This window comes from Apium graveolens, chromosome 2 (genome assembly GCF_009905375.1).
Source record: "Apium graveolens cultivar Ventura chromosome 2, ASM990537v1, whole genome shotgun sequence".
Lineage (NCBI taxonomy): Eukaryota > Viridiplantae > Streptophyta > Magnoliopsida > Apiales > Apiaceae > Apium > Apium graveolens.
The window spans coordinates 256,537,848-256,552,320 of record NC_133648.1 but is presented as its reverse complement, the minus strand read 5'-3'; the positions used below and the strand labels follow the sequence as shown (position 1 = coordinate 256,552,320).

At 33.3% G+C, this 14,473-nt stretch overlaps 1 protein-coding gene and 2 non-coding genes across 3 annotated transcripts; 2 read left to right on the top strand and 1 right to left on the bottom strand.

The window, feature by feature from the left end:
- Positions 1 to 3,783: 3,783 nt before the first annotated feature.
- Positions 3,784 to 5,782, top strand: LOC141708391 (coniferyl alcohol acyltransferase-like). The gene is made up of 2 exons (XM_074512000.1): positions 3,784 to 4,307; positions 4,717 to 5,782. The coding sequence occupies exons 1-2, from the start codon at positions 3,891 to 3,893 to the stop codon at positions 5,692 to 5,694; spliced, it is 1,395 nt and encodes a 464-aa protein (XP_074368101.1). The 5' UTR covers positions 3,784 to 3,890; the 3' UTR covers positions 5,695 to 5,782.
- Positions 5,783 to 7,016: 1,234 nt separating this feature from the next.
- On the top strand, positions 7,017 to 7,089 carry TRNAE-CUC (transfer RNA glutamic acid (anticodon CUC)). Its single transcript has one exon. It is a non-coding gene; the product is annotated as a tRNA-Glu (tRNA).
- Positions 7,090 to 14,048: 6,959 nt separating this feature from the next.
- On the bottom strand, positions 14,049 to 14,154 carry LOC141710139 (small nucleolar RNA R71). The gene has a single exon (XR_012570674.1). It is a non-coding gene; the product is annotated as a small nucleolar RNA R71 (small nucleolar RNA).
- Between the last annotated feature and the right edge of the window lie 319 nt (positions 14,155 to 14,473).

The following is a 14,473-nucleotide window of genomic DNA, read 5'->3' as shown; positions in this document are numbered from 1 at the left end:
TCATTAATATTACAAAACATTATATATCATGTCAAGATATCGATCATATAACTAATTTAATACTAACTCATTTATCGTAAATATGTAGATATATCTTATATTTTAAAAAAAATAATAATTAATATAGAACTTACCCGTGCCTTGCACGGGTTAAAGAGCTAATTTCTAAACATACAACTACAAATAATATACACGCGGCCAAAGAAGCCTATAATAAAACTCTAGTTAATCTCTAATCGAACTCAAACCAATACCTAAATTAAGCTCCAAATAAATCAAATCTAAAAATCAAACGAAAACATTTACCTAATTAAGATCAAAACTTCAAATACTGAAGTTACAAACCTCCAAGATCCAAGCTCGAACAAACACCAAACACTATGTAATTTAACACCACTGAATTTGTTCAACAAGAGAAAGAACAATTAAAACAAATCGAACCATTAAAATAAATAAATAAAGAATTAAAGGGGGTTTATTGAGACCAGAATTGAAATTGAGAGGGGGTTAGTTGAATGATTAATCGAAAGGGGGTTAGTTCTAGGGATAAGTTTGAGCAACAAAGGGGGAAGAACCTGAATGAAGGGAGTTCGTTTTTGTTTTCTATTTTATGTTTTGATGCTGATATTATGTTTTATGTTTTTTAATTTGTATTAGTTTGAAAATTAGGGAGAGGAGAATGTGCAAAGGAGGAAAAATCAAAAGGGGGAACTAAAATGAAAATTTTGGCTAAGGGCGGGGAGAAAATAAGGAGGACGCAGTTTGATTTTTTAAAATAAAGTTTTAGACATCGCTTTTGTAGTTGAGTGATGTCCAGAAAATAGAAAAACGTCAATTTTTATTTTGGTGATGTAAAAATGGCTTTTCACATTAGTGTTTTTTCTAACCGATGTCTAAATTGTGATCTCTAATTTATTTTTTCTAGTAGTGACATACGATTCTGTGACATCTCCACATTAGTGATCAATTATCGAACCTGATTTCTAATGGTAAGAAAATTATCCCGCATCTATATATTATATCCTTTCTCAAAAAGTTGACCAAGACTGTGATATTACTTTTCAAAGCAGGTATAAAATAAATGTCATTTATATATTTTTTCTCACCATTTTATGTCACAATCGTCGTAATTGTACATTTCCCTTTGACTTGAAGTTTTGGAGAATCACCAAAAGTAACTTGTCCTCTGACTGTCTCGTCTTTCTCCGTAAATAAATTCTTGTGGCCAGATATGTGATTGCTCGCACCGGAATCAAGATAACAAACATTCTTCTTAACTTTCTCGTCTCCTTTGTAAGTGAGAAACACAGCATAACCAACATTTTTGTGTTCTTTTGCTACATCAAAATGACGCATTTCTTCCACTTTTGGTGTTCTACACTCGTAACTGAAATGACCAAATTTATTACAATTATAACAATGAAATTGAAATTAAGAGATAAAAGAGCCGTAATTCTGTATCTTGTCTTGAAAAAGTCCGTAATTTGTACTGTATATTTATAATATTATCAAAAAGAATAAACAATTATTGTTGTGTATATTTGTGAATTTAAATCAAGTCCATTACAAATAATCGCAAGCCTAATATTCAAACTTCACTCCCAAGTCTCACCTACGTTCCATCAAACATATACTGTCATCACAGTGTGTAGGATGTTTAATAGGAGTATAATATTACAGAAATTACTATTTCACCAAAATCATGGTACAGATTTACGGAAGCAGAAGAAGTGTGTCAGTCCTAACCTGCAACTACCATGCATATTTAGCAAGTCAATCGTCCGTTTAAATCGCTTATAACAAAAATATATAGTACACAATAAGTGCATCAGTTAGATTGTTTTATTAGTCTATTGATCCACCTATAATAATTGAAATAAGTGTATCAGTTAGACTGTTTCTTTAGTCAATTTATAATTCACCTACTAACTCTTCATACTAGTACAAAATATGTTAGTCATTAATTATAAATACAAATATAGCGCGTACAAAATATATATAGTATACTTCCATTAGAGAGTTTATAGGAGGTGTGTCAATTTTTAGGTTTGATTAGAGGACAATCGCAAGTACTAAATTAGTTAATGTAATTAAATGGATGTCTTGTAGAGTATAGTTGTGTTGGTGAAGAAACTCTAGTGTTTTTTATCCAGATTGATTTAGACATTTATCGCGCCAAACGTCCTTTAGGTAGAAATTTTTCTGCTGGCCCTCAAGAAATTCTCAAAACTTAATTAATTTGCAAATCAAGAATCTTTCTTGCAATTGTAGGCAAACAAAAATTGCTAAAAAAAGAAATTGATTTGAAGACAATTTAAATTAGGTAAATTAAAAAATCACTATAGGTTATCTAATATGTTTATCAAGAATATGATTTGTTTGCAACCAAATCTTGATAGCAATTTTTCTAAAACGCAATCCGAATAACATGAATGCAGCTCCAACCCCTCGAGCATTGTGAGATACTTGACGTAATCGAAACCATTTTAGATAATAATTATATATTATATAAACTAATTTTATAACCGGTGCGATACACGAGCCTTCATTAATATTTTTATATTATCTAAAATTATAATAATTTTCTTTTTGAATTATTACCTTATTATTATATTTTTAAATAATAATATAAATATTTGTTATTGACGGATTCGAACCTGAATCTTGGATAGTAAATATTTGGTATCGGTGAGATTCAAACATGAGAGTTTATTATTTATACAATACTAAAACTTTGATGACCTCCAAGATTCTATAATAAAATTTTATAATCTGTGATGAGATTTTATAATAAAATGAAAAGGTTCTCTCTAAAAAGTTGGCCTATATAAATATATATAATACAAATTTATTTCTTTCATTATATATAAAAATATAAATTTTATTTACCAAATAAAAAAAATGAAGTTACACAAATTTTTTATCTAAAAAATATTAAAAATTAATGAAATAATTCAAAGTGATTCTGTAGTAAAATCACACTTATTCAAAATTATTGTACAGTAAAATCAAATTTTAAATTTTTTCCAAATATTAAGTATTAAATTTTTGTGAAATTATGAAAATACTATTTTTTCTATTTTTTGTGATTTTATTGTAAATACTTGCAAAAAATACAATGCAACCAAAATTAAACAAATATGCAACTAATTTTATGGAGTTTTTTTTGTTGTACTTGATATTGCATGTAGTTGCAAAAATTTTCCTAGAAATTGCATAAAGTTGATCAAGTTGCAAAAACCGTATATTTGTATTTTTTTTGAATAATAGTATTTTTACAAATAAAAAATATTTTCATATTTTTTTTTAAAAAAAGTGACAGTATATTTACAAAAGTGTTTTTGGACTTTGATATTTTTCAAAAAATTCCCTAAACGTTTTAATAATATTCAAATATACTTATTATTCAACATTAACATCAATTTTTGTATTTATTGAAATAAAAATTTATAATTTTTGATGAGATTTTATAATATAATCAATGTTTTCTCCACCGATTTTTATAAAATTGATATATAATCGCCTTCATAAAATTGATATATAGTCCCTTATTGGGCTGATTAATTGAGTACAGCTCCGAGCCTCCGAATAAACACTGATCGGCCGAGATTTTAATATTTTAACTTTTAATATTAGAATATGGACATATATTATTGATATATACTTGCCTTGGTAAAATTTAAATAAAAGTTGCATTAAACAAAAAATAAATTCTTTTGTACGAATTGCCTGTCAGCCATATGTCAGGGCCTAATTCAATAAGTATATTATAGCCGTCCCTGGGCAATTTCTCTACATACTTGGACTATAAAAAGCTGGCTTCGGCAAAATTCATGCATGCACTGAAATCAGGCTATCATAAGATCTAAGTTAATAAGAAGTGTTCAGGGATGGGTTCTTGTGAAGGAGGAGTCGCGGTGCTAGTAAAGAGAACAGAACTTGTGGCTGCTGTGTTGCCGGTGGCAGAGAGCCGATTGGCATTGTCGAATCTGGATCTTCTGTTGCCACCTTTAGACGTCGGAATTTTCTTTTGCTATGATAAGGGCAGCAAAGATGTTAACCACGAGATGAGGATAAGCATGTTAAAGAAAGGTTTGTGTCAAGCATTGGTACCCTTCTTTCCCCTTGCTGGAGAAGTGGTTATCAATAATGAAGGAGAACCTGTTCTGCTTTGCAACAATCGCGGTGTCGATTTTGTCCAGGCTTCTGCTGATATCGACCTCCATGATCTTGATCTCTACTGTCCAGATGATTCTATTCATGCCAACTTTGTGCCTATCAAGAAACATGGTGTTTTTTCCATTAAGGTATGTCTAAAATATATATACTTCCTTTGTCCCATTTTACTTGACATTGTGACTTTTTTCACGCATTTTGATGCGCTTGAAATAGAGACTTTAACATAATAATTTTTTGATTCTTGAATAAAAATATCAACCATATATTTTTACACAAAACAAAGAAATCGAAAATATATTATATAGAAGTATCTATTGAAGCGCATCAAAATAGGTGAAAATGTCAAAAGACCCCAAAACATGGGACGGGCATATTAGTATAGCTTTGTTACTATTATATTTGTTATTAAACATCGAAAGCTTAAAGTCGAAATGAGGTTGTTTTAGCTCAAACACACGTTTAGTGATCCTTATTCTTGGTTCATATAGATATTAAATTGGTTGAAAATTAATGATGAATTGATGACAAATTGATCAGGTGACGGATATGAAGTGTGGTGGGTTGGTGATTGGGTGCACCTTTGATCATAGAGTAGCCGATGCACACTCAATCAACAAGTTTTTAGTTGCATGGGCAGATATAACTATGTCCAACAACCCCGTAAACAACATCGCAACATTGTACTTCCCTGGTGACCATGACATGGTAAATAAATATGTACCATGTTTCCGCCGCTCATTACTAAATCCCCGAAAGCCCGGCCACTACGACACCGCCATCGACGACATGTACATCCTCTGTAAAACTGTGGCATCTAATGCTCCCCCACTATTTCATCTCCAGAGCCGCATCTATCAGATCAGCGCATATCAAATACAGCTACTCCAGTCTCTAGCTGGCCCCAAAAGAACCAAATTTGAGTCCTTTAGTGCGTTGCTGTGGAAGTTACTTGCAAAAGCCGCAACAGAAGACAAAAAACAATGCAAATTGGGAATTGTAGTGGATGGACGCAAGTGCCTGACCAACTCTTCTTTTATAAACAACAAGTTATCTATTGATAATTACTTTGGAAACGTATTGTCAGTTCCGTATAGTGAAGCTAGTGCAGGTGAATTAAAGTCATTGCCACTTTGTGAAATCGCAAATAAAGTGCATGCATGTGTGGGGAGTGCCGCAAATGAAGAGCATTTTAGGGGATTAGTAGATTGGGTTGAGAACCACCGTCCCCAGCCAGGAATGTGCAAAGTTTACTCAATCGTCCCTAGCGAGACCGAAGAGGCCGCTGTTGTTGTCTCATCTGGCCAGCGTTTTCCGGTCACCCAAATGGACTATGGTTGGGGGCGCCCGTGTTTCGGGTCCTACTATTTTCCTTGGGGTGGCTCTACGGGATATGTTATGCCAATGCCCAGTGTAACAAATGATGGTGATTGGATTGTGTTCATGCATCTTTCTCCAAAGCACCTAGATTTCATCGAGAAAGATGCACCTCATGTCTTCAAACCATTTGTTTTCTGAACTACTATACTGTGTATAGTTATTTACTCCTTGTATCAATATTCCTGATTTCGAATTTATGATTTATGTATGATACCGTATATCAACCTATTTATCGGTGCACATATTGTATAATTAATGTCGAATAAATTATTACATAGAATAATCATCTAGTATATGCATGGTACTGATTCACGAAGCAACTGCATGTATGGCAAATAAATTATCCCCACTAAAATAGTTACTCGGTCTCTCATTTATTTACACTTTCTTTGAAATGTCCCTTTCAATTGTTTACGTTTCAAATTTTTTTAAAAATTGTAAAATTTTTATAATATTTAAAATAAATACATCAATTATTTCTCTCCATTATATCCACTTTATACATATAATATTAATAGGTCTCACTACTTTACTCACTTTTTTAACTTTTCTCCACTAATTTATTAATTTTTTTAACTCGGTGCTCAACCCAAATGTAAACATCTAGGAGGGCGGAGGGAGAGCTATATGATATTAAATAAAGAATTTTTATTGAAAAGATTGAATTTTCACCACAATAATAGTAAATTTATATTAGTGAAACTTTATGTATAAAAACATCCTGGCGAAACAGAGATGAGAATCTATGTTACATGTTCTTTCACAGGTGAAATGCTGGAAGAAATGCCGAGGATGAATGCTAGATTAGCCGAAGATCTACTTCGACTACATTTATTTTCTCTATTTCGGTAGGTATCAAGTCCGACTTTGAATAACTAAATATGATCAGGTGTTAGACAGCCCATTGCTAAAGATATGGGAAGATAGTGCTATTAAAATAGCAAAAAATGGTTGGTCCTGAGACTACTGGCGTTTCAAATCTACACGCCAAGCTACTAGATGGCCTTTTCTCCGCCCGGGTGGAAAATAACAAGGAGCTGTATTAAAAGTATTAAAACCATGTCTTCGGGCAGAAGGCATGGTTGTTTTAATTTGGTAGTTAGTTCCAACTTATAACAATAAAACAAGATGAAATAGCAGATGCAGATGCGTAATTACATGGTTCTAAATCACTAAAGCTTGTTTGGTTGAGCAGGTTTTACTTTCCATCTTTTTTGTAAAAACATGACATCAGAATTCATAATACATGTCGTCACTTGAAATGGTTCTTCTGACGCTCAGGCATGAGACATGATACTAACTGTAGCATCACAAGGTCTCTCACCCCAACTCCTCATATTTTTTCGAATCTTTATTCGTATCAATATGTAACAGATGATAAAATCACTTAAAAGTTCTTTTGGGTCTTCAAGTACAGCATCTACTTCCTTTTCAATTAATGTGCTTTTAAACACCAAAAATCCGTTGTAGTCTAGTTGGTCAGGATACTCGGCTCTCACCCGAGAGACCCGGGTTCAAGTCCCGGCAACGGAATTTTTAAATAACGTGCATTTCCACGTGTAAGTACTCCCTCCTTCAGTCCCATTTTAATAATTCACTTTATAAAGCATATATACACACAAAAAATATAAAATAATGTGCATTTTGAATTTCTATACAAGGATATTTATGAGTGGGGTCTTTTAGTTAATATTAAAACTATAAAATTTACATGGGTTAAAGAACATGACAAATGTTTTCGAATTTTTTTATGTTGCAAGTAGAATATTAAAATGGGATGGAGGTAGGGCTGCACGTGGGTTGAATAAACCGACCAAACCGACCCAACCCAACCTTTTTTTAACCCGAAAAACCTGATCCAATACAAATAGAATAATTGATGGTTTGTTACGTACTCAACCCGAACGTAAATTGGCGGGGTACGAGTTACAAATATTTTTACCCTAACTCAATCCAACCCGATTTATTAATATATCACTCTTAATTTTATTTAATTTTTTAAGTTTGATACGTATCTATACATCTTCTTCAATATTTTTCTTTGACTAGTACAATATATTAAATGAGTTATATATTATCTTTTTTTTTTCTCGTCTCCGATATCTTTTAATTTACGATATGATATACATTACTACAATTACAATTTTAATCAAATTTAAACATAAACACTATCATTATTAGTTATACACAATTTAGTTTATTTATATTTTCAAAATTAACGATGAATTATAACATTGAAACTTTTTTTATAAAATCATTTAACCCATTCAAACTGACCCAACTCAACCCAAACCGATGTACGACGATGTAATATCCCGTAATTTTTAGAATTCAATTAATAATTGAAAAATAGAAAAAGATTAAAATTAGATAAGGACTACGATTTAAAATTGAATTAGATTTATGGGGCTAAAATTTGGATCAAATTCTAATATGGTTAACTTGTAGGTTAAGAAATAGGGGTTTGTATCATTATAATTACACCATATTCGTGATCCTCGTCTTTTGTATTAAAATTCGCAAGGCTTTTATACACCAAAATATGCAATCTTGTAAAACTCATAGAAACTTCATTGTAAGTCAGAATTCGTTGATTTTGAACTTTTCGAAAAGGTCTTTTCGTTCGCTACAACTTCCGTGTTTCGTGTTTTTCAAGAAACCGTCATTGAGAAGGTCAAAAAGAGTAAATTCAGTTATGATCAGGTTTTGAGGTAAGTTTTCGATCGATCTTTCTAGTGTTTTCAAAGTTGTGTGTCATGTATATATATTTGTATATCGAAATATGGGCTAAGTGATGATATATTTGAAAGTATTATGTGTTATAATATACGTATTATTGTATTTGTGTTGTATCAAGATGATAATTTTAGATCTTGGATTTGTGCCATGATTTGTGAAAATATCGAATAAGAACTTAGGACCGTAGTCACCAGATTGTAGTGACAGTTTTTTGAAAATTTAGGACCGTTATCACCGGGTTGTAGTGGTCGTGGCATGAGTTATTGATTTTGAATTATTGTTGTTTATGTGATATGTGTATTATGCGTATTGAATAAGAATAAGAATATGTTTCGAAAGTGTTTGTTTCATATATCGTATTGTATAAGTTATCGTATTTTGTTATATGTGTATGTGTTATTTGGCCTGCTAGTTGGATCGATTGATTTCTTACTCGGTTGGATAGCTCATTACTTACAATTTCAGATTTCGGTGTAAGAAAGAGTTGGATAACATTAGAGTTTCGAGGACATTAGGTTTGAAGTAGATTATCTTTTGGAATAAGAGTGTCCGGGACCTTTATAGATACAAGTCAACAACTAATATGTACCAAATCGCTAGCTTTTTCGGACTGACTTGTGGTGGGTTATTCGGTTCGGTACACATTCGGTTGTGGGCCTGGTTGTTTCAGTTGGTATCAGAGCAGGCTGTCCTTTCGAGTGTATTAGGTATGAGACTACTACATTCCTTAAGATTCGATCTTGTGGACCATAGTTAAGTTTGACCTATAGGATATTAGAGGCGGTAGACGTATCGAACTGTTGTGAATTTTGGGACCAAATTCTTTTTAAGGAGGGTAGTATGTAATATCCCGTAATTTTAAGAATTTGATTAATAATTGAATAATAGAAAAAAGATTAAAATAAGATAAATACTAGGATTTAAAATTGAATTAGATTTATGAGCCTAAAATTTGGATCAAATTCTAATATGAATAACTTGTAGGTTAAGAAATAGGGTTTTGTATCGTTATAAATACACCATATTCGTGTTCCTTGTCTTTTGTATTAAAATTCGTGGGATTTTTATACACCAAAATTAGAAATCTTGTAAAATTCATAGAAAATTCATCGTAAGTCAGAATTTGTTGATTTTTGACTTTTCGGAAAATTCTTTTCATTCTCTACAACTTTCGTGTTTCGTGTTTTTCAAGAACCCATCGTTTAGAAGGTCAAAAAGAGTAAATTCAGATCTTGTCAGGTTTTATGGTAAATTTTTGATCGATCTTGCTAGTGTTTTCAAAATTGTGTATCATGTATGTATATTTGTATATTGAAATATGGGCTAAGTGATGATATGTTTGAAAGTATTATGTGTTATAGTATACGTATTATTGTATCTGTGTTGTGTCGAGACGATAATTTTGGATCTTTGATTTGTGCCATGATTTGTGAAAATATCGAATAAGAACTTAGGATCGTAGTCACCAGATTATAGTGACAGTTTTTTGAAAATTTATGACCAGTATCACCGGGTTGTAGTGGTCGTGGCATGAGTTATTGATATTGAATTATTGTTGTTTATGTGGTATGTGTATTATGTGTATCAAATAAGAATAAGAATATGTATCGATAGTGTTTGTTTCATATATCGTATTATATAAGTTATCATATTTTTTTTATATGTGTATGTGTTATTTGGCCTGCTAGTTGGATCGATTGGTTTCTTGTTGGGTTGTATAACTCATTACTTACAATTTTAGATTTTAATGTAAGAAAGAGTTGGATAGCATTGGAGTTTCGAAGACCTTAGGTTTGGAGTAGATTGTCTTTTGGAATAAGAGTGTTTGGGACCTTTATAGATACAAGTCAATAACTAATGTGAACCAAATCGTCACCTTTTTCGGACTAACCTGTGGTGGGTTGTTGGGTTCGGTACATATTTGGTTGTGGGCCTGGTTGTTTCAGACGGGTAGGATTGGGTAACAGATTTATATTTTACGGGTTGGGTTCAAAAATTTCAAACAGATATAATTAGGTCGGGTTGTAAAAACGCCTCCATCCCAGCCAACCTAACCTGTAACGACTGGGAATTTTCGGGAATTATTTATGCGAGTAAAGTGTAATTAGATGAATTATGTGTTATTATGTGAAATGGGAATGTTTAAATGAATATTATATTCCAGTTTGATGTGTCAACTAGTATAAAGAGTATGATTGTGAAGGGTAGTTGAAAACGCTCAGCATCGGGCCGTCAGTTAGGACGCGACCCGTTACGCAAAAAGTGAATATTAGTAAAAAGGGGAAAATATTTATGCTTGCACATACTTCAATAGGAGTCATGATATGTGAGTTTATGTTCTTGCCGGTTAATGTGCATGACTATGTGATCTGGAAATTTTTAAATGATTTCAAGGGATTTATGTGATTTAAATAAGGTTTATTGAACCTTTATATATTTTTATAAAATTATCTGAGTATGGTCAAGGCCTGAAATTTGCTTTATTATCTTCAAAATAGTTATAAAGACTTTCTAGAAGTGATAGATGAAATTATTTCGTGATCGACGTATTTTTAAAATAATTTTATCGGGTTATATTTCTATTTTGAGCGTAACCTTGTAAAATTTATATAAAATAAACCGTACGCTCAAAAACTATTTTAAAATATGGTTAGAAAGCTAATTTCAAGATCTATATTCTAAAATTGTTATTCGTGGCATTTTCACCTTTTCTGAGAGAGTTATGTATTAATCAAATTCGTTTTTTAGATTAAAAAAAAAAGAATAAAAAGAAAGTTCTAGAAACTAATTGGAAAAAGACCTTTATACTCCTGACAATTCATTATTATACTCCCTTTCCCTTATTTTTTTCCTCTCTTCTCCACTGAACTCTCTCATATCTCTTTCTCCTCTCTCACTCTCGGCTACATATATATCTCTCTCTCTCTCTCTCTCTCTCTCGTTTCTTCCACAACCACCATTAAAACTCAATCTTATACTAAGATTTGAGTTTCTTGTACTCTAAAGATGCAAGAACATACTTGCATGTGGGTGTGTGTGTGTGTTGTGTGTGTTCGGTGTGTTTGGGTTCACCGAGAACCTATCAGTTCTTGGCCTCACTCCATTTTGAGCTTGATTCCCTGCAAATAAATGATATTTGAGTTATACATGTTAGTTATTTTGAGTAATTGATGGATAGTTAGGGGTTTCGGGGTTGGACACCCTCGAATGAGGGCACCACCGTGAAGCCACCGCCACCGGTGATGAACTCCGGTGAACCGGTGGTGAGCTATGATGCATGCCTAAGCTCTACCTATTCAAAAGAAGTTATTTTGAGTCTTGTATGTGTTGTTTCTTTGAAACCCCGAATGGGTTCTTGATTTTTGAAAAGATTAAGTTGATTTTGTTGATGAAAATGACTTGTTGATGATTGTTCTTAGAAATTATTAAATGATTATAATTAGATTGAATTGTGGTTTAGAGATTCAATTTGATGTATGCATGTAATGGTTTTGTTTAAGTTCGAATTTGGTTTGGTTTTTTATCCAAAAGAAAGTTATTTTAAGGGTTGTTCTTGCTAAAGTTAATTTAAACCAAGTTTAATTGGTGAAATTTTCTTTGCATGCTGCTTTATTTGATTAGAGCCGAATGGTGCATTATTTTAAGAAAGAAATTGATCAAAGTGACTTGTTTGACTCGGGTGTTTGATAAGTGGATTTTATATCTACTTGGAACGCTTCATCACAAGCTTAAGTTGATGTTTTGGACTCAAGTTGTTGGTATTTTTGATGTGTTTTTGTGTTTGTGCATTACAGGCATTAGTTGGATGATTAATTGCATTTTTCAAGGTAATATATTGCAAGGAGGTCAGAATCAGATGCAACGACCCTTCTCATGTTGAAGAGCATCTCGAGAGTTTTGCGTGGACTATTGGATTGTAAAATTCTGACAAACGGAACTCAACTTACATCAAAAAAAAGAAATTGGAGCAAAAAAATACATAAACACGGAACGACCGCGCTGGGAAGCGGGGCGGCCGCGCTGAAAGAACAGTAGCACGATACGCCCGCACTGGAATACGGGGCGGCCGCACCAGAAGGTCAGAAATAGAACGCGCCCGCACGTAAGGCGGGGTTGCTCCGAATCATTCTCTTGCAGCTCATCCTCTTCAGAATTCCGGCTCGGCCCGGGAAAGCGCTGGCAACAACAGAAACTTGATTTTTGAGAGATATGAAGCCCAGGTCTACTAGAAGTCTATATATACCCAATAAAAAGACGTTTTTAAGAATAAGAAGATCTGGGAGAGCAATACGAAGACCTAGGAGAGCACGAGACGGCTACAGAGAAGAAGACTTTTATTTTCTTTAATATAGTTGATACTTGGATGCTTGTTTCCGATTTGTTTTTTGAACCCTAATACTCTTATATTGTTTTATATCATACTTTCATTGGAACCCATGGTGACGATGAGTTCGATTATGAACTAATCGTTATCGTGGGGTTCTAACAAATTTACTTATGGATTTCTATAGTTAATTGTTTTGATATCTTGGTGTGTGGTGATTGATATCCTAGTATTGGTTGTGCTTATTCCTCTTATGTGCGTAGCTAATATATAAAATAGCTTGTTCATCTCTATTGAAGCGAAAGTGAATATAGAGGTTTAGAACTTTCCATGCTAGCATAGGTTCATGTATAATTGTTATGCATGATTTGTAGGTAATTTTAACCATCTTACTTTCCCTATGTAATCAAGATAGATAACTTGTGCATTAAACCTTATGCTGTCAAATTCTATAGACATATAGGGTCTCAACATATTTGGTATCTATTCAGCTTCTATCTCTTTTGTGGATGTCTGGTAGTAGGGTATTCGTACAACGAAAGTTGGTGTTTACTAGTTTCGTGTTATCTGATTAGTTGTGATCACCATTGCATGCTAGGGTTAAGAACAATGACTTTGAATGAAGTAGTAATGAAGTTAGAATCCCACGTTTGTCTCATATAAGTAATTCAACCTCAATTCTCTTAGTTAATGCTATTTAGTATAATCTCTTAGTTTAATCAAAACCCAATTTGTTATTTGTCTTAGCATTGAACGATAGCCATACCATTGTTGTATAAGTGCATAAATTGAATTTAACCTAAACTAGTCTCTGTGGGAACGAACTAGAAATAATTTTATATTACTTGCGAACGCGTATACTTGCGTGTAATTTTAGCGCGTTTTTCCGTCCTAAGTTTTTGGCGCCGCTGCCGGGGACTCAGTGTTAATTTTTAGTTTATGTGCTTGATTTCAGTGGTCATTAAAGTTCACTGACTTAGACTCTCTTATTTACAAGGTTTACTTTAGTTGTGTTATAGGTACTCTAGTTATCATTCCAATGGGAGAACCAGCAGCAAATACGAAATCTTTCATGGATTATTCTTAACCAAAGATCAATGACATTCAGTCTAGCATTGTCAGGCCAACTGTCGCAGCTAATACCTTTGAGATCAAGCCTGACATAATTCAGATAGTACAAAATTCAGTCCAGTTTGGGGGTGCTCCAAAGGAAGATCCCAATGTGCACATTAGGGATTTCATTGAGATTTGCGACACTTTTAAATTCAATAATTTTTCTGAAAATGCTGTTAAACTGAGACTGTTCCCATTCTCTCTGAGGGACAAGGCTAAGAGCTGGTTACACTCTCTATCAGCTGGTTCGATTGCTACTTGGGAGGATCTAGCTCAAAAGTTTCTTACTGGATTCTTCCCTATGGAGAAGACAGCTGCACTCATGAATGCTCTTACTCAATTTGCGCAGCAATCGGGAGAAACTCTATGTGAAGTTGGGAGCGTTACAAGGAGATGTTTAGGAAGTGTCCTCATCATGGCATGCCTGATTGGATGATCATAAATTATTTTTATAATGGTTTGGGAGCACAGTCAAGACCCATGCTCGATGCAGCTTCAAGTGGAGCATTATGGGCAAAGAGCTATGAGGAAGCTTATGATTTAATTGATTGATGCCTGCTAATGAATACCATAACCCAGCTCAGAGACTACCTCAAGGCAAGGTAGCAGGAATTCTGGAGGTGGATACAACTACGGCTATCACTGCTCAACTAAGGGCGTTGTCTATGAAGATCGATTCTCCGGCTAACTATGGAGTTTATCAGAGGACAAGTGTTTGTGAGCTTTATGCAGGTTCACATG

Bases quoted from the DNA above. Each gene is read 5' to 3' on its own strand.
- LOC141708391 (XM_074512000.1), top strand. From the start codon at position 3,891: ATGGGTTCTTGTGAAGGAGGAGTCGCGGTGCTAGTAAAGAGAACAGAA. The intron at 4,308-4,716 runs GTATGTCTAAAA...CAAATTGATCAG, and splicing joins ATGGTGTTTTTTCCATTAAG to GTGACGGATATGAAGTGTGG.